The 19338-nt window shown below is 43.9% G+C and overlaps 1 protein-coding gene across 6 annotated transcripts in view; it reads left to right on the top strand.

The window, feature by feature from the left end:
- RERE (arginine-glutamic acid dipeptide repeats) overlaps positions 1-19338 on the top strand; it is a 203094-nt gene that overhangs the window by 173562 nt on the left and 10194 nt on the right. For all 6 annotated transcript variants that reach the window (XM_072155929.1, XM_072155926.1, XM_072155924.1 and 3 more), the window contains 10 exons: positions 5179-5277; positions 6132-6212; positions 12291-12453; positions 13737-13829; positions 13918-14117; positions 14271-14432; positions 14597-14710; positions 14827-16196; positions 16891-17113; positions 17206-17923. In XM_072155929.1, coding sequence (XP_072012030.1) covers positions 5179-5277; positions 6132-6212; positions 12291-12453; positions 13737-13829; positions 13918-14117; positions 14271-14432; positions 14597-14710; positions 14827-16196; positions 16891-17113; positions 17206-17923 — 3223 coding nt within the window. The remainder of the gene's footprint in view (positions 1-5178; positions 5278-6131; positions 6213-12290; positions 12454-13736; positions 13830-13917; positions 14118-14270; positions 14433-14596; positions 14711-14826; positions 16197-16890; positions 17114-17205; positions 17924-19338) is intronic.

Here is a 19338-nt window from a genome sequence, read left to right as displayed (position 1 = left end):
GTGTGGACATACACAGGAAAGCAATCCCTTCCTGCTAAACTTCGCTTGCACCCATGGGCAGCACGTGAAGACTACACACACCTTACAGGATGCTCTGCTGTGGAGAAATTTCTGAGGTGTTTTGAGGAATAAATGTGGCAAATGCTACATTTAAAAAAGTGTAACTATATATATATATATTTTCATAAATGGATAGATAAATTCATAAGCAGCTTCCCTGGGACTTTTTTCTGCTCCTTCTTTCTCCTGTTGTGAGCAGTGTATCTAAAAGACTTCAGAGCTCTGTCTACATCAGACAGATAATGAGGCTAATGATTAACTCTTTCCATATCTAGAGAATATATCCCTTGATGGTTCAGCTCTCTAAAGAGATTAGATTATCCAGGTACTATCTGTAAAGTGTTAAGTCATAAGACACTCTATCAGCTGTCGGTGGATACAGGACAGAAAGTGGATTTGCGCAAACTGCTTAAATAAGGGAGAAAGGCAGAGGAAAAAGGACATGGGAACATATTTCTTTCATAAAGTATATTACAAATTTTACTGTTATCAGCATTATACCATCTTGCTACAAGTTTGGTTATGCTACGGGATATGTATCTACAGGACAGGATTATCTGCTACTTGTAGTCCTCATATCTTTCTATGAAACATTATAAGGGCAGTGTGGTGACTACATTTTAGCTTCCTGTAGTGAGTCTGTGGTAGTCTAAGACACACCCCGTGACTGCAGCTCCACCTCCTTTAGATTGATTGCTGGGTATAGATGGGCTCAAATGTATCAAAGACTCACCACAGCGTCATTGTATGGAGACATGATTTATGTTCCTTCAAGGGCAGAAGATCATAGAAGCAGATGGCTGAATTATTAGTGATAGGCACAAGTCTATCAGGCCAATAAGCCTTGTTAAAGGGAAGACCAGAGGGTCTCTTTAAAATATTTAGCAAAATATTCATTCCTTCCATTTCTGTTCATACTATTAAGATTTCTATAGATATTGAGCCATTGAATATGTTGCTTATGGCTCATGGTACCAGAATCGTGTGTGGATTTTGCATGGTTGTCCTATACATTGCAATTTTTTTGTTTGACTTTATTGGGTCATGAATTCCTACTCTATCTGTACAAGTTTTTCAGAATGACATTTTAAAGGGATGAGTTTGGTTTTAGGTTATATAGACCGCTATACATAGACCCACTCTATGTATTAGTGATGGATATGGGACAATGTAGATGATGCCCTTAGCTGCCATAGGGGGTAAAGCTTCTGTCATATTGCCTTGGTTCAGTTGCCTTTAGTTTGTGATAATGGGCCTTATATAAGGAAAATTGACTTGAGGCTGAGGTAGTAATATAAATCATACACTTCTGTACAGCATTGCTGAATATGTCAGCGCTATAAAGATGCACAGCACAAGTCATGTATATATGTCATGGAGCTCTTTGTACTGCCTTGCCTTTGTTGTTGCTCCTGTATTTTGCAGCCCTGGGAGATATAAAGGAGCACTGGATGAGCGGTATCATTTATTATTATGGAAATTCAATAAGGTTTCCATCCCGGCTATAAATCAGGCTTGACAATTCAGGGCTTTATTTCTGCAATAACAGCAGCACCTGCTATCTGCAGAGGTAGTGCAGTGATTTAATGTTCTTGCACAGACATGGCAGAGCGGAGGACAGAGAGCGGGCACGGAGCTGATAAGATGTACTGATCCATGGGAATGTAGCGCTTACTGGCTCGCTCAGGGCGTCCTTGTGTCTTGCTATTTGTAGTGTGCCATATCCCTTTACATGTCTGGATAAGAATGTGGGCGGCCGCTGTGTAAAATGAACTCTTCTAAATATAAGGCCGAGTAGCCGGTGGTGGAGAAGCAAGTTGTCCCCAGAGACCCCCCACCGCTGCTCTGTTCAGATTCTGTTCGGAAAACCAAAGAATCTTCAATGAGCAAAGCCTACTGTTGTCAGTTCCATCTTTCTTCTCCCATTAGGACGTAACAGATCCCAACACAAGAGCAAGAGATCCTATTGATTTTAATGGGATCTATTTGGTTCCAATATGGTTCTCCATTATTTTTGTCAATCAAACCGTTCTGCATGTAGGACTCTAATGGAGCTTAAAGGAAATCTACCATCAAAAACCATCATGATAAACCAGGGACACTTACTCATAGATCCAGAAGCTGTGACTAAATGTGTCAGAATTAGTCAGAAGAGCTCTACAGGGTGATACCAGGGCCTGTCTGTGCTGCAGCTTCACAGGCTGTTACACTGTGCAAAGAGTGCACTTCCCCCTCACCCCCACTTTATGCTGAAACTTCCTCTGCCGCCTTGAGATTACCAACAGGCATAAGGAGAGGGAGACTTGCTTCTGCACAGTGTAATTGCCTGTGTTGCTACACAAATGAGGGGCTCTGCTAACACCCTCAGAGCCCTCCGGGTTCATTAGCTTAAATTTTATGTTGTCGGGATTTATAAGTAAGTGACCCTGGTATTCCATTCTTGATTTTGATGGTAGATTTCATTTAACAGAGCCTCTTAGTCCTTAGCAGTGAACCAAAGAAGCCTGATTGAATCTGCTAATCATCGCAACTTCAATGCAGATGTGAACACAACCTTAGGCCCCTGCACACAATGGGGGAGATTTATTAATCTATGACTTCTCTCGTAATTTCTCTCTCTCGTAATTTGCACCACATTTATAAAGAGTTTTAGACAGTTTTTTGACCTCTTCTACAACTAGTTTGACAAAATGGTCTTGGCCTATGAAAAAGGGGGAAATACCATTGCGCCAAATACACTGTTCACCTGACAGAATTTGCCCTAGTTTTCTGGTATAAATTTAGCCAACTATTAGGAGGTGCAAAGTACAGCTAGACAGTCTTATTCTGCACCAGATTCATTGAAGGGTCTGATGCTGGATGATAAATCTGTCCTAGTAGAAGACTGTCTAGTCTAACTCTGCCCTGTCTAACTTTAGGACACTTTTCATAAATCTGCCTAATGTTTTTGGGCGTGACATTGGGGATGTCACGCCCAAAAACATTAGGGCAGATTTATGAACTACACACGCCTTTGTTTTTCATGGCCCCTATGTATGAGTGACACAACTCACAGCAGGTCCTATTCCTGCCTGCGTTTGGGATGTCTTTTCTGCTGTCATCAATAGATGCGCCAAGAACATGGTACCACGGGTCTATCTGCAGCCCATAAAAAGCTCATGTTCATGTGTGTGGGTAGCCATATTTATATATGCATATTTTTTATAAAATATAATATATACCGGTACCTTTATAGAACTTGTATCTAATATACAGAGCCGGGAGCTCCGGACAGTCGGTGTTATTCATAGCTCATCTATCATCCCACCATTGTTATATGATAAAAGATTATAAGCTTCTGAAGGCAGAGATGCAAAACTCTATTTTTTTCCCCCAAACTGTGGAATGTAATTTTCTAAGTCTTAACTGAATTTATTCCTATGGATTGACTAAATCTTGAAATATGGACTTTTCTCTCTGGTATCTGTGAGGCTCAGCAGATCCGAAGCCCCTTTTATATTGTGTAGCACTGGCGATGTAATGACTTATTATAGAAGCACAGGTTGCCGGAGCCGCCTTCTCCTACCCCCATTCAGCTTAGGAACAGGAAAGGTATCTACAGAATATTCCCTGTAATTGAAGATATAAATTAGAATGCAGCGCCGCGTTGAGATGCGAGAGAAGGGGAATGGAGTTCATTATGAAACCAAGGAACCTTCCAGCTGTGTCACTAAAATAGAAAAAGGTGAGATCACACCGGCTGCAGATGGCATTTTCTACATGAATCTACCTGCTCTGTGCTGAATGCGCACAGTGTTCTGTATAGCTTTGTATCAGCAGGTTGTGGTGTCTGACTCCTTTCCTTTTAAACGCTTAAAGATAACCTGTCATGCAAATTACCCCACCCAAAATAAAGATTTAATTAAAAACCTATGTGTAAAAAACATTACCCTTATCCATAAATGGTTCCTTTCCATAGCTGCAATGTTACAAAAATCTGTTTTTCTGCAACATCTACTTCATGTATGTACCTGATCACATGAATTCACAGCAGCCTCCAGGCTGGGTGGGGGTGGAGTAGAAATCTATGTAGGCTGCTGTGGTTTCATGTAATCCGATATATACATGGTGTACAGTTTTCTAATGTTAGGAGGCTAAAGGACCTGTGATGATGTCACCCTGGTCACATGACATGGGAGGACATGCATGGGACATGGGGAGGAGTAGATGGGAGGGGTTGGCCGAGCAGAACAAGCCTTCTCTGATTGAAAAGGAAAAGAACATAAAGTTGATTTAAGGTAAACAATTTTTAGGTAAAAGAAGGGTGTCAGTTAGTAAAGAGGGCTCTACAGGAACCTGTCACTGGCTGTATATGTGAAAATGTGGTGACAGGTTCTCTTTAAGGCAGTAGGGGTAAGCTTATATGCTTAAGTAATATATGCTTTTAACTGGATTGATCCGGAGGGGTACAACCTCAGTTTATGGATGCACTTAGCCCTGAAGCCATGGCAGTAGGGATTTAGGGGAGATCGGCCATTTGCAGTAGAGTAAAATTTTAAACAGGCTTGGAGATTGGTGTTTACTTTCCTTTCTGTGAGCTGTCATTCGACTCCAGGGATAGAGCAGGCATGTTCGTTGCTCTGTTTTTGGCCACTGGAGCTTGGCTGTGTGTCCAGTACAGGGGGAATAAGGGGGGTGCCTGATGGGGAAAAATGCCAGTCTGTAAGCTGCTGCTCTGAAGTGCTGGAAATGTCTCCTGTCTGGGTATTTAAAGCAGAAGTGGTGGCTTATAGCTCCTGGTCTGCAAGGCTTAGCTTCTCCAAACTACTTCCTCTAGCCTATGTGCCTTATGTGACCGGCTCAGATGTGTGACCCACAACGTGCACAAGGATGAAGATTCCTGCTGTGATTGAAGGAATATCCAAGCTGGATGCCGTGTCATAATTATGTCCAGCAGAGAAGAAGTGAAATCCTCTAAGGGTCTGTGCGGGTGGTCTTCTGCCGCTTCCAGGATTCCTCTAAATGTCCCAGTGAATAAACCACACTATTCACCTACAGCCATTTTTGACATTTGCCAAAAATGTATGTCCTCATTATGAGGTTCTGTTTAATTCAGCTTCCTCTTTCTGCTTTCTCTAGCTACATGAAAGCAACTACGATGCCGGGAAGGCGTTGCAACGCTTAGTGAAGAAGCCGGTCCCGAAACTGATCGAGAAGTGCTGGACAGAAGATGAAGTGGTAAGACGCTGCCCTAATCCATGATGGAAAAGCTGCCTCCTGTCATAGATATTAGAAGTGTTTAGATTACATTGCACAAAGCAGAGGTAATTCACTACATACCTATAAAAGGAGCGGTCCGAGACAGCTGCCTCCTGTTTATAAGGACGCTGGGATACACCTGGCAGAATAAATCTCAGCAGATGATAAGATGCCCCAGCCAATAAAACATGATAAGGCCCTCAGATGTCTTAGAAGGAGCTGAGGTGATGGCAGGTTTATGTCTTGCCCTCGAAAATAGAATCGGATCACGTTGCCTGTGTCAGATTTGGAAGCACTTATAGTAATACGTGGGATTCGCATCTTAACCAGAAATGGGGGATAAAAAGTATTGCCTTCGATTTTATTTTTATTGAAATGTAGTCTTTATCCCTGCTTAAAGGGGCTGATCAGGATTAGATAATTTTTTTTTTAATTGGCAGAAACACCCCTATCTATACACTGTAGATAAAGGTGGGACCTGCCAATGTTCCATAGTGATTGGTTGACATTCTCATTAGCATAGAAGTATCCGGACCCTGAGGTTGTGGGAGTAAGGACTAAGGCTGCCTTCACACGTTTTTTGTAACGCAGTACGACAGCTGTTTACCTAATTATGTTGCTGTTAACATTTGCGTTTATAAAACGTCATGATAACATTGCGTTTTGGAAATGCAAATCTTAATGGCAAATAAGCAACATGTGAACGCAGCCTTAAAGATTGGGCATGCTAGATTTTCAACATGTCTGATCATTTTGTTCCTACAGTAGATGATCCACTGATTGGCTCCATATTCCCTCACCAATAATTTCCTTTTTTTTTCGTTTTAATACAGAAACGGTTTATTAAAGGATTAAGACAGTATGGCAAGAACTTCTTCCGAATTAGAAAAGAATTGCTTCCCAACAAAGAGACGGTAAGTGCTTTGTCGTGTCTTATATTAGAAAGCACCCTCTTCCATAGGCTCCTAAATCTTCTGTTTGCTGCAGTCAGGGGTCAGTCATCAGTGACAAAATCTCTTGTATCCATATCATGTGACTGAAATCACAGGGAGCCTGAATCGATGGGAGGTATATCCTAATAATGAGTTGCTTAGTGATGTTAGGACTGACACACTAAGAATAGCCCTGTGTAAATGCTCTTGCAGTACTTTATATACACTCACCGGCCACTTTATTAGGTACACCATGCTAGTAACGGGTTGGACCCCTTTTTGCCTTCAGAACTGACTCAATTCTTCGTGGCATAGATTCAACAAGGTGCTGGAAGCATTCCTCAGAGATTTTGGTCCATATTGACATGATGGCATCACACAGTTGCCGCAGATTTGTCGGCTGCACATCCATGATGCGAATCTCCCGTTCCACCACATCCCAAAGATGCTCTATTGGATTGAGATCTGGTGACTGTGGAGGCCATTTGAGTACAGTGAACTCATTGTCATGTTCAAGAAACCAGTCTGAGATGATTCCAGCTTTATGACATGGCGCATTATCCTGCTGAAAGTAGCCATCAGATGTTGGGTACATTGTGGTCATAAAGGGATGGACATGGTCAGCACAATACTCAGGTAGGCTGTGGCGTTGCAACGATGCTCAATTGGTACCAAAGGGCCCAAAGAGTGCCAAGAAAATATTCCCCACACCATGACACAACCACCACCAGCCTGAACCGTTGATACAAGGCAGGATGGATCCATGCTTTCATGTTGTTGACGCCAAATTCTGACCCTACCATCCGAATGTCGCAGCAGAAATCGAGACTCATCAGACCAGGCAACGTTTTTCCAATCTTCTACTGTCCAATTTCGATGAGCTTGTGCAAATTGTAGCCTCAGTTTCCTGTTCTTAGCTGAAAGGTGTGGCACCCGGTGTGGTCTTCTGCTGCTGTAGCCCATCTGCCTCAAAGTTCGACGTACTGTGCATTCAGAGATCCTCTTCTGCCTACCTTGGTTGTAACGGGTGGTGATTTGAGTCACTGTTGCCTTTCTATCAGCTCGAACCAGTCTGCCCATTCTCCTCTGACCTCTGGCATCAACAAGGCATTTCCGCCCACAGAACTGCCGCTCACTGGATGTTTTTTCTTTTTCGGACCATTCTCTGTAAACCCTAGAGATGGTTGTGCGTGAAAATCCCAGAAGATCAGCAGTTTCTGAAATACTCAGACCAGCCCTTCTGGCACCAACAACCATGCCACGTTCAAAGGCACTGAAATCACCTTTCTTCCTCATACTGATGCTCGGTTTGAACTGCAGGAGATTGTCTTGACCATGTCTACATGCCTTAATGCACTGAGTTGCCGCCATGTGATTGGCTGATTAGAAATTAAGTGTTAACGAGCAGTTGGACAGGTGTACCTAATAAAGTGGCCGGTGAGTGTATAACTACCAATACTAGAGGCCCCCTCCCCGATTCCCACATCTGATCGGCAAGGTTTCTTCATTTGTGATCAGTAGTTACTTGTCTGCTTTCTCCTCCTGGAGGTGTCACGTACTGGCTGGCCCTGCAGTGGATGTATAGTTAGTAACCAGCGGTTTTTGTTGGAAACCATACAGGTAGATGTGTGAAGAACACAATGAGCTTCAGGCTTCCTGGTTCCATGTGTTATTCTGCAGACACACTTGTAGCATGTTCTTTTACAGAACCATTGGCACATGTATCTCGGATGGTTATTCTTTGTCCATGATCGCAGTAGCCTTTGTTCCAGTTGGCAGTGAAACCTTTCTCTACGTGCAGGTTGACATAAACAGCAGCACAGTCTTTGCTTCTTGTTCTTGCCCTTAGTTTTGTATTCTGCATTCTACTGATTTAGTATCTGCTGCTTTGTGTATTAGGTCCCAACCCTTTCATCTTTCTTTCTGTGCAGCAGAGACAATTACAACAGGGGAGAGTCTTAATGGAAACCCTAAATCCACTGGATTAAGACACAAATAGCCGTGCACAATAATTCATCTACGTCAGAGGTTAAATTGCAGGTGTAACGCCCCGTTTATAAAATCCTTGTATCATCACAGTATATAGCAATGGACTCCATGAACTGCAAAATGCAACTCAGAAGCCGAGATCCGTCCAGATTTTTAAAAATCCTATTCATGTGTTGTGTCTGAAACTCCAGGTCAGATGTATTGAAATCAATATCCTACTAAGCAGTAGTATCACCCACTTCCAGTGGGTAGACATGGCCTTGTTTTTGGAACAAAGCAGCCATGTTGTACTTATCATGTACAACCCCCACATGCAATTCTAAATTGTAAACTAGAGAGTCCAGTGGGCGGTCCTTATAGTTGATTGACCATAGTCAAAGGGGTTTTCCCACCAAGCAATATTGGGATAATAGGATAGGGCCTAACTTTCTGATTGGTGGGGGTATTAGTGATGAGATCCCCACAAATCAAGAGAACAAGAGACCCAATGTGGTCCGAGGTACCTCCGCTGGACCCCTCGTTGCTCCCGTAGATGAGTGGAGCAGGTAGGATCCGCCGGAGGTGCCTGGGACCCAATCGGACCCCTTGTTCTTGCGGTCTCTTCACTGAGACCCCCACCGATCAGCAAGTTAGGTCATATCCCAGGGGTTTAGTATTACTTATTAACTTACTTATTATGTCTTGTCATCACTGTAGAATTGACCATTGTATTTCCTCATGGTGCCTGGCAGTCGTATCATTGCCATGCATTACTGGATGATGCTGAATAATACTTGCCTATTATTTCCCACCCGCCACAGCTCGGTTCTCTTCTCTATGACATCCAGGCACTTGCGCTGTGCACATTGGGACGCGCACGGCCGTGTACTATGTACTTGTGCAGATTATTTTCTAATCTCATTAAGTGGATGAGGTCTGTAGCTCCAGTGGTATTGGCGTCTGGGGGAGGGCAGATGGTCTTGTAGAGCGAGGCTGATCCATCTTTGTGCAGTCTGAGCTACATGAACTCGCTGCTAGAATAAGCCTTTGGCTGACTATTGTAATGAATCTGTATCATGGGGACATCATAGCAGAGTATTAGCACATCCTGCTCGTACTGAAAGGGTTATGTGTGAGCGGTAGAAACCTTGGCTCCTACCACCCCCTGGAGACCTACATTTCTCTGCCTCATTTAAGGCTTTGGATTGAATCTGCCTCTGCAGATATTGTCATCCCGTTTTCCCGGACAGAGGGTGAATCAGATGAATGTAATGGCCGCCAAGAGCGCCTCTCTCGTGTGTGTTACATCCTTGCTACATCTGCTTTTATTAATACAATAGGCTACAAGTAAAATGCTAAAGTATCAGCTCTTTTTTGGCGTTAAATTAAGTTAAAAATAATATAAAAGCCTTGGCATCTCCGGGTGCCTCGTGGATTGCCTATGGCTGGCTGCGACTTTAATAGCAATCATCCCTTTAGGCTTTGTTATTTTCCAGACATGACCGTTCGGCGGATAAAAATGTTTTTCATATAGCCTTGTAGCAGATGTTGTGCCTCGGTATAACCGCACAAAATTATGATCTGTCTCACATCACTTACTGCTCCCTCCCCATTGTCTTGACAAAGCCAGATTTTACCCCATTAAACTCAGGGTATGAAATGTCCTTTCTAGAATTCCCTCTTTTATGTGAAATTTTGCCTCTTTACTAGTAAATAATCTCCTACAAAGAAAATGAGCAGAGAAGAGTCATTTTTTTCAAGAGATTAGTGAAGGCTGCCAGTGGAGTGGCACTTAGGAGAGATGCCCCTAACTTAGGTTCTCTACTACTTAGTGCCTTGGTGTCATATTAAAGAAAAGAATATCATCATGAGGATTGTGGCTCTATGGGCTACAGCATTGGAGATAAACGTTTAAAGCAATAGACAGGAACTAGATCTTTATCTGTAGCTCACTTTTCCAACAATGTCTTTAACTGCCTGTATACCATGGTTCATTAGCTCACAAAACCACAAACCTGATGTGTGCTAAAAGATGAGATTCTTATCTTTAAAATGACACCAGAAGCATGTTTTATACTAAAGGACTGAAGATGGGGAAGTCTTAAGTGACACCCCCCCTGCAGCCTCCAAACTTGACACCTCTATGGTAAAATATTTTACCAGCTCATTATCAAATGACCTTTGGATTAATTTTTTTTATATGGAAATGGGGAAGATTACATACAAATGAGGGAATTCTAAAAATGACATTTCATACTCTGAGGGTGCTGGTGGTGTAATGGGGAAATATGTGGTGTCCATTCCTTTAATATCAGAGAACAGATATGTACCGTTCCTAGTCAGTGCTGTGTACTAACCGTTCCTGTAGATCGCACTGCAGATTATTGTATATGCGACCTAGTAGGCAATGACACCTTCTCCAGATACTGGCCGTGACTTTCTGACATCTCCTGTTTATAGTAACTCTAGAAATATGGGAAAGGTGTCCTTTATGAGGTGAGGGCTGATATCCCTGCCCTGGCTCAGGAGAGATTAGTGTCGGGGATGCTTGGCTTGTGACAGCCGCAACTACTGACATCTCACCGCCATTATTTATTTTCTATGAAATCTGCTTGAAGGTAAATTGCAGCAGAAGGTGATCCTGTGAGCTGGGGATAAAGAAGGCCTTGAAGGGCTGAGGTTCTTGTCACTGCCAGGAGGTGATTTGTGCTTAATTACCAGAAGCTGCTGCGAGGATTGAGAGCGTGACGGCCCCGGATGAATATTTCATCAGAGGACTAAGCGGTAGGGTGACCGGGGCCCGGTGTGGATAAATCATGCAGGCTTGTACATCTATTACAGCTCTTTGTAGAAGCTTGTGTGACCGTCTTGTATCAAGGACAGCTTGTCTGACAAATAAAAAGTACGCAGCAGTGATCAGTCACATCTCATAGCAATGTTTATGCCTACAAACAGGACTAAATATACAATCCCCCCTCCTACAGACTTGTATGTTTTATCTTATTACTAATCTGCGGTCTGCATACAGGCCACTGTGTAATCTTCCCAGCTCCTCCTGCTCCTATAACTTCCTGCCTGCAGATAGGACACTATGTAATATCTGCTCAGCTCCTCCTACTCTATAACACGTTGCCTGCAGATAGGACACTATGTAATATCTGCTCAGCTCCTCCTGCTCTATAACATGTTGCCTGCAGATAGGACACTATGTGCAATCTTCCCAGCTCCTCCTGCTCTATAACTTCCTGCCTGCAGGTAGGACACTATGTAATATCTGCACAGCTCCTCCTACTCTATAACATGCTGCCTGCAGAAAGGGCACAATATACAATCTGTTTAGCACCTCCTGCTCTATAACATATTCTGTTCAGATAGAACCCTATCTATTGAGCAGCGCCACCTGCTCTATAAAACACTGGCTGCGCATAGGACACTGTGTAATTTCTGTTCAGCTCCTTGCTCTATAACACGCTGCCGCTTACAGGACTGAACTCCAGTTTCAGTTTGACAGGTCCTATAACCCTGATGAGTTGTATACCATGGACATGTTACGGGTGCTTTAAGGAAACCTGATACCTGGTGGCCAGCTTTCCTTCTCTGTTTGCTTTCGTGCTGGTAGAACAGTGGGAAGGTTGAACTCTGCTCTGTAGGTGTGATCCGTGTGATAAGCAGCCTGTGCCGGGCACCTCCCTGTACACACTGCTGCGCAGGTACAAGACATTGTTCTCTCTATAAGGAAATGAAAGGACTAGGGCTCGGAGCGCACGCAGATTGTCTTCAGGGAACCTCGTCTCACCTGTTTGGTGTGTGTCGGCAGGTAATCTTTATGGCTTTTTCCTGCTGCTGCTCTGTGGTTGGCTATTCCTTCATATGGTTGGCATTTGCTGTAGATGCCTTGTAGCTATCACGGCTCCTGATCAGTGTGGTGGGCATGAGAGTATGCCCCCTGTTATATGGGTTCTCAATACCAGGTGACCTAGAAATAACATCTTTACATAGTACTTTGAAACGGAAAACATAACCTACAATATCAACCTGGGTCATCCGCTCCTAATGTGACTACTAAGGGATCCTGTCTATTTCTTCACGCAGGGAGAACTCATCACCTTCTATTACTACTGGAAGAAAACTCCTGAGGCCGCCAGCTCCCGTGCCCACCGCAGACATCGCAGACAGGCTGTGTTCCGGCGGATCAAAACCCGAACCGCTACCACACCTGTAAACACGCCATCCCGGCCTCCTTCCAGCGAATTCTGTGAGTACCTCCAGCGACATGCAATGTTGTTTGAAGATCATGTTCAGCGGTGCTAATGTTTACTCAAAGAAACAGGACTGAACTTGAATTGTGATAAGGCACAGTCTGCTAGATCTTGACAATTACACTTGCAAATTTGTTAGAATTTTATTTATCTTGCTTTATTCACATAGGGAATTTGGTGACCCTCATAATCACTGGGTGAAGGCTAATAAGCTGCAAAACCATTCCTCGCTCACATGTTGCATTTGGTAATGCAATTCAAGCGGGCCAGGGAGGAGCTTCTCCAAATTGCAGATGTGTTTAGACGGAAACGCTTGCGCTCAGAAACGCGCAATGTGATTTGCTGGTTTACCCAAATGCAATTCTCTATTCACATGTTTGTTTTGGAGTATCTCCTCCATGTTCCACTTGAAATTAACTTCTAAACACAAATCAGACGCCTTAGGCCATGCAGAATCACTGCAGATAACACTTCATTTACGCAACTGGATAATTTGCGTGCAGCCGTACATACATCCCTCATAGATACCAATGAGCGCATGGAGCGATACGGTGCTGCACACGTGCGACACCGTACCGCTCCATACACAGGGAAAAGATAGGGCATGTTCTATGTGAATTTGCCTGTTGTGGCTGAAACACTGATGAGTGGCAATACAACAGCATTGTGTGTATATTAATCTCACCTATAGACAAATGTATCCATAGCATACATTGGGAACATAAGCGGGGGAGTCCGATCAGTACAGAACAGGATGCTCTGACAGCTTGATATCTGCAGACTAAGTTTATGAACAGTAACATTCTGCCAAAACAATGTTATTCACACTTAATTAAAATGTCAATTTGTACAATTAGATGTGGTGCTGCTGTTATTATTAGTTTTCGGATGGTTTGGCACTTGAGCAATTGAATGTTTTTTTTTCCATAAGTAATCTGATTAATAACAATTAGCAGTCAAACCCTCGGCTCCCAGGCATTGGGGGTGAGGAGCGATGGCAGATACAGGTGTGGCGAGCAGATGTTTCAGCTTCACACTTGTTTGTCAGAATTAACATGTATTCACACCGTATGGAATTATATGTCTCCTAAACGGATCTCATAAATTTGGATTAATCAATAGGGTCATCAAAATAGAGCACATGCAGTTACCAAGTGCCTTATTTATTGCGTACCATTGAATATTATGAAAAATTTGTGTTCTCATTTATGTAACTGTGCAAATTGCTACTGTAATGACATGAAATAATAATTATATTTACTTTATTTTCCCTATATAGTGGACCTGAGCTCAGCCAGCGAAGATGATTTTGACAGTGAAGACAGCGAGCAAGAGTTAAAGGGTTATGCTTGTCGCCACTGCTTCACCACCAGTATGTAATCTCTTTCATTCACTTTATTGATATCCAGACTCCATCTTTGGCAGCATAGTGTAATGTCATGTTCCCGTTCTCGCCACAGCTTCCAAGGACTGGCACCACGGGGGCAGGGAAAATATACTTCTGTGCACAGACTGCAGGATTCACTTCAAAAAATACGGGGAGCTACCACCTATTGAAAAGCCTGTGGACCCACCACCATTTATGTTCAAGCCAGTAAAGGAGGAAGAAGATGGTCTTAATGGAAAGCATAGTATGAGAACTCGCAGGACCAGGGGCACGGTATGCAAACGTTTTTAATGTCTTCATCAAAGGATTGTAATCTTCGGATTTAATATTTGTTCGGCACTGCCCTGAAATCTGCTCTGGGAAATGCTCTATTTACAATGCATTATGTTCCTTTCATATCACGTGATTATTTCTTCTGCCAAATAGATGTCTACATTACGCAGCGGACGCAAGAAACAGACTGCCAGTCCAGACGGCAGAGTCTCCCCAATAAATGAAGACATCCGTTCCAGCGGCCGAAACTCTCCAAGTGCTGCCAGCACATCCAGTAATGACAGCAAAGCGGAGTCCCTGAAGAAGCCATCAAAGGCAAGCGGCTATTAACCAGTCACATTGCGTTGTTAATTTGGTGTAATTTGTTTCCTGTAGACCAGGGTCTGTGGCTTCCATAGCCGGCAGATTACTAGCACATATGGTAACACATTTACCTTGGTTATGTATCACTCGGTTAACAAATTTCTCTTTGGCTGCAGAAGATTAAGGAAGAGCCCACATCCCCAATGAAGAGTGCCAAACGTCAGAGAGAGAAGCCAGCGTCTGACACTGAAGAGACAGATAGGGCCACCGTGAAGAAAACTAAAACACAAGTGAGTCACAGCAGCTATGTTACGCTGGGGGCCCCCAGGGATCACACGTCTGTTCTACGCCACAATGTTTTATCATTGTATCTAATCTAATCAATGCCATGTTTATGTTAATACAGGAGATAAGTCGGCCAAACTCTCCTTCAGAAGGAGAAGGGGAGGGTGAAGGCGAAGGAGAGGGTGAAGGAGAGAGCTCGGACAGTCGCAGTGTGAACGATGAGGGCAGCAGTGATCCTAAAGACATTGATCAGGATAATCGAAGCACATCTCCCAGCATTCCAAGCCCTCAAGATAATGAGAGCGACTCTGACTCTTCTGCACAGCAGCAGGTGTTACAGCCACCAAACGGTGTTCCAGCAATGGTCCCACCTGCTGTGTCGCCAGCACCCCTTCCTCCAGTTGCCCCTCCACCCCACAGCATTACTCCTGCTCAAGTATCACCGTCTCCATCACTACCTCCTTCCCAGCCTCCTCAGCCCCCATCACTTTCACTTGTTCAGGCTCCAGTTTTACATCCTCAAAGACTTCCTTCTCCACATCCAGCAATACAACCCCTTGCTGGGTCTCAAGGAGAGCCTCAGCCTCCAGTCCCTGCACAAATCCACCCACAGTCACCTCATCATGGTCCATTACCATCTCTCCCACACAACATACCACCCCAACCCATATTACAGTATCCAGGTTCCTCACCACCTCAGCCCTGCCCTGCTCAGGTCTCTCCAGTGCCACAGACCCCATCTCATAATTTCCCTCATACTACTCAGGGACCACCCGGAACTCAACCTACGCTGCAGACGCCACCTCAGCCCCCACGTGAGCAGCCTTTGCCCCCAGCGCCTATTACCATGCCTCATATAAAACCTCCTCCCACTACTCCTATTCCTCAGACTCCTACACAGTCCCATAAACATCCTCCTCATTTACAGGGACCTTCTCCATTTACTTTGAATTCCAACTTGCCGCCTCCTCCTGCCCTTAAGCCTCTTAGTTCACTTCCTGCCCATCATCCTCCTTCTGCTCATCCTCCTCCTTTGCAGCTTATGCCTCAGAGCCAGCAACTTCAGGCAACTGCAGCACAACCACCAGTTTTGACTCAAAGCCAAAGCCTTACCCAGACACCAGGGCATCCTCAATCAGGGCTTCATCCTATACCTCCTCAGCCATCCTTTTCACAGCACTCCTTCATACCAGGAGGTCCACCATCTATAACACCTCCAACCTGTGCTCCTGCACCAACCCCATCTTCCTTACCATCAGCATCTCCAAGTCTTCAGCCCTCATCATCTGCTGCAACCTCTACGGCAACGTCTGGTGTCTGCATTCCTGTGGTATCTCCATCGCCCAATCTACCACCTCTACCACCAATTCAGATTAAGGAAGAGGTACCTGATGAAATTGATGAACCTGAAAGTCCTCCGCTTCCTCCTCGGAGCCCATCACCAGAACCCACTGTCGTGGACACACCAAGTCATGCTAGCCAGTCTGCAAGGTTTGCCTTTAGTTGCCTTGACAATTTCTTCTTTTTGACTATCTTAGGAAAGCATTTAAGGCTGGTCATGCACGTCAGCTGCCGGTTGATAGATTGTACAACACTTGTTCATCTGAGCTTTCGTCTGAAGTCTTAGCTCCGGTCTATGTGTGCATGTGTTACCAATGGCAAGAGACAGATTAGCTGATGCAAGGAAGTCTGGGTTATTTATCTCCCTTGAATAGGTCTGACATTATAAAATCCATGAAAGCCCAGTACTTTTATGTCCGGAAAAAGTTGGAACTCCCACCATACACTCATTAGATGGTCAGATATCCTCCCTAAATTGTCAGGTTTGGTAGACATTCTAATGTTTATGAAGACAATAGTAATAACTCATATAAGATGTATTTGACCAGTTAATTGCTATGTTCAATAGTGACTATGACATCCAAGTGCTCCTTGGGGCCTTTAAAATTCTGTAAGTGGGAACACCAAACCCCTTATTGCAAAAACAATCCCTCACACAGCTCGTGTCTGTAAAATATAACATTTTATCAAATTAAAAAAAAAAGTTATGTATCTCAGATTATGGCAAACGTGTATTATTTTTATTTTGAGAAGTTAGTACAACATAAAAGACATGAAAAAATGAGAGATATATATTTTTGCTTGAGGGATTGACAATGTTGTGTTCTGGGGTATCTTCCTTTAGATTCTACAAGCACCTGGATCGTGGTTACAACTCCTGTGCAAGAACAGACCTCTACTTCATCCCTCTTAGTGGATCCAAACTGGCAAAGAAGAGAGAAGAAGCTATTGAAAAAGCCAAGAGAGAAGCAGAGCAAAAAGTCCGAGAGGAGCGGGAACGAGAGAAGGAAAAGGAGAAAGAGAAGGAGCGAGAACGGGAACGTGAGAGGGAAGTTGAGAGAGCTGCGGTATGTTTCATTTCAACCTTTCGCTTCACAATTTTTCTACTTTTCATAGCTTATTGCAGTCTTTTAACCGTTCTACTCTTTTCTTTGTACAGAAGGCTTGCAGTTCCCATGAAGGCCGCCTCGGAGACTCCCAGATGGGCGGCCCTGCTCATATTCGGCCATCGTTTGAACCCCCTCCAACAACTATAGCTGCTGTTCCGCCTTACATTGGGCCAGATACCCCTGCTTTACGTACCCTCAGTGAATATGCTCGACCGCACGTCATGTCCCCAACCAACCGTAACCATCCATTCTTTGTTCCTCTCAATCCCAATGACCCTCTCCTGGCATACCACATGCCAGGCTTGTATAATATGGACCCTACACTTCGCGAACGGGAACTGCGTGAGAGGGAACTACGGGAACGTGAAATCCGAGAGAGAGAGCTGCGGGAAAGGATGAAACCGGGCTTTGAGGTGAAACCGCCTGAGCTTGACCAACTTCACCCTGCTGCTAACCCCATGGAACATTTTGCCAGACATGGTGCACTCACTTTACCCCCAACAGCAGGACCACATCCGTTTGCTGCTTTTCATCCTGGCTTAAACCCACTTGAGAGAGAGAGACTGGCTCTGGCAGGACCACAACTACGGCCAGAAATGACTTACCCCGAAAGACTGGCAGCTGAACGGATACACGCAGAGCGCATGGCATCACTTACCAATGACCCATTAGCTCGACTGCAGATGTTCAACGTCACGCCTCATCACCACCAACACTCGCACATACATTCACACCTCCATCTCCATCAGCAGGACCCATTACATCAAGGTGAGTCACCAGGGTTACTGACCGAACGCTCCCTATTTTATGTAATACAGGCTTTATATTAATTTCAAGTCTTTTTGGGAACAATCTCACTTATGTATAGTTTAAATAAGTGTAGACACAATCATACACGAAAGGTGAACTAAAACACATAGAAATATCACATATGTTCTTTAAGGTTGAGTTGGGATATTTTTAGAAATCCAGTGAATAGTCTGTCATTGTCTAAAAAAGCTGAAGCGGTTGCTCTTTTGTGAAATTTTTGGATGAGAAGGATATGCTACTTGACCACACTGTATGACAAGCTTTGTATCTCTCTACTACCAGGCTATCTGCGCTGTCATCTACCATCTCTAATTCAGTGTCTTGCAGGAAATCATGTTCTAATCCTGCACTATTCACCATGAATATGCATAGAAACAATGCTCCAGGATGGGAAAGGGGTCTTTAGTGCCACCTATAGGGAGCGACCTAAGTGACACTAAAGGGACCACTTTCTTCTTTCTGGAGGAGAGCTTATTTGCATATTGCCTGTAGTATTTCATAACGCAGCTGGATCTACTCAATATGAATTGGCACCCTGAATAGTAGTTTTATGCACATGATTTGTAATGATGTTAAGTTCCCGTGACCAAACCAAATCAATTTATGAATTACTCCTTAATCTTCCTACAGATATTTTTAGTATTTGGACTTGCATCATAAAAATTTGCAGTGCTTTTGTCTTAAAGTTTAATTGAAGTTTTAGGCTAAATATGGCGGAGGAGTCTGTAGGAGTCATGAATGTAGGTATAATTAGTGCCATTCTATGTAATGTCCATATGCCCTTAAAGGTGGTTTCCCCACGAAACAAGTTGGAACAGGATACAGGATAGGGCCTAACTTGTTAAATGGTGAAACTCTGAGTGATGAGACCGCCACAGATCATGAGAACAGGGTCTCCGAGGTACCTCCGTTGTTCCCCGAGATGAGCGGAGCCGGTAGCTGCGCATGTCTGTTCTGCTCCATTCATCTCTACGGAGCTGACGGAGATTACCAAGCGATGAGGGATCCAACAGAGGTACCTTGGACCCCATCGGACACCCACTGTTCTTGTGATCAGTTTGGGTCTCATAATTGAGACCCCCACTGATCAGTGAGTTAGACCCGATCCTGTGAACAGGGCCTAACTTGTTTTGAGGAAAACTCCTTTAACTTTTGCCCTTTAAGAAACTGATAGGGGTTTCTCAATTCTTGGTAGAGCGTTAGAGGAAGGAAAGGCTTGTACTCATCTTGTTATCTTATGTCTGGCTTTGTTGATGCTGTGCTATTCCTTGGCCTTTGCTGGATTCTTGGCATTGTAGTGAAGGGTTAGACGTATGGATATAGTAACTATTTTTATTATGTTGTTAAGCTTAGCGCTATGGCTATATTGCCAA

This window comes from Engystomops pustulosus, chromosome 6 (assembly GCF_040894005.1).
Source record: "Engystomops pustulosus chromosome 6, aEngPut4.maternal, whole genome shotgun sequence".
Taxonomy (NCBI): Eukaryota; Metazoa; Chordata; class Amphibia; order Anura; family Leptodactylidae; genus Engystomops; species Engystomops pustulosus.
The sequence above is the reverse complement of the archived record's forward strand: the minus strand, read 5'-3'. Positions and strand labels throughout refer to the sequence as shown.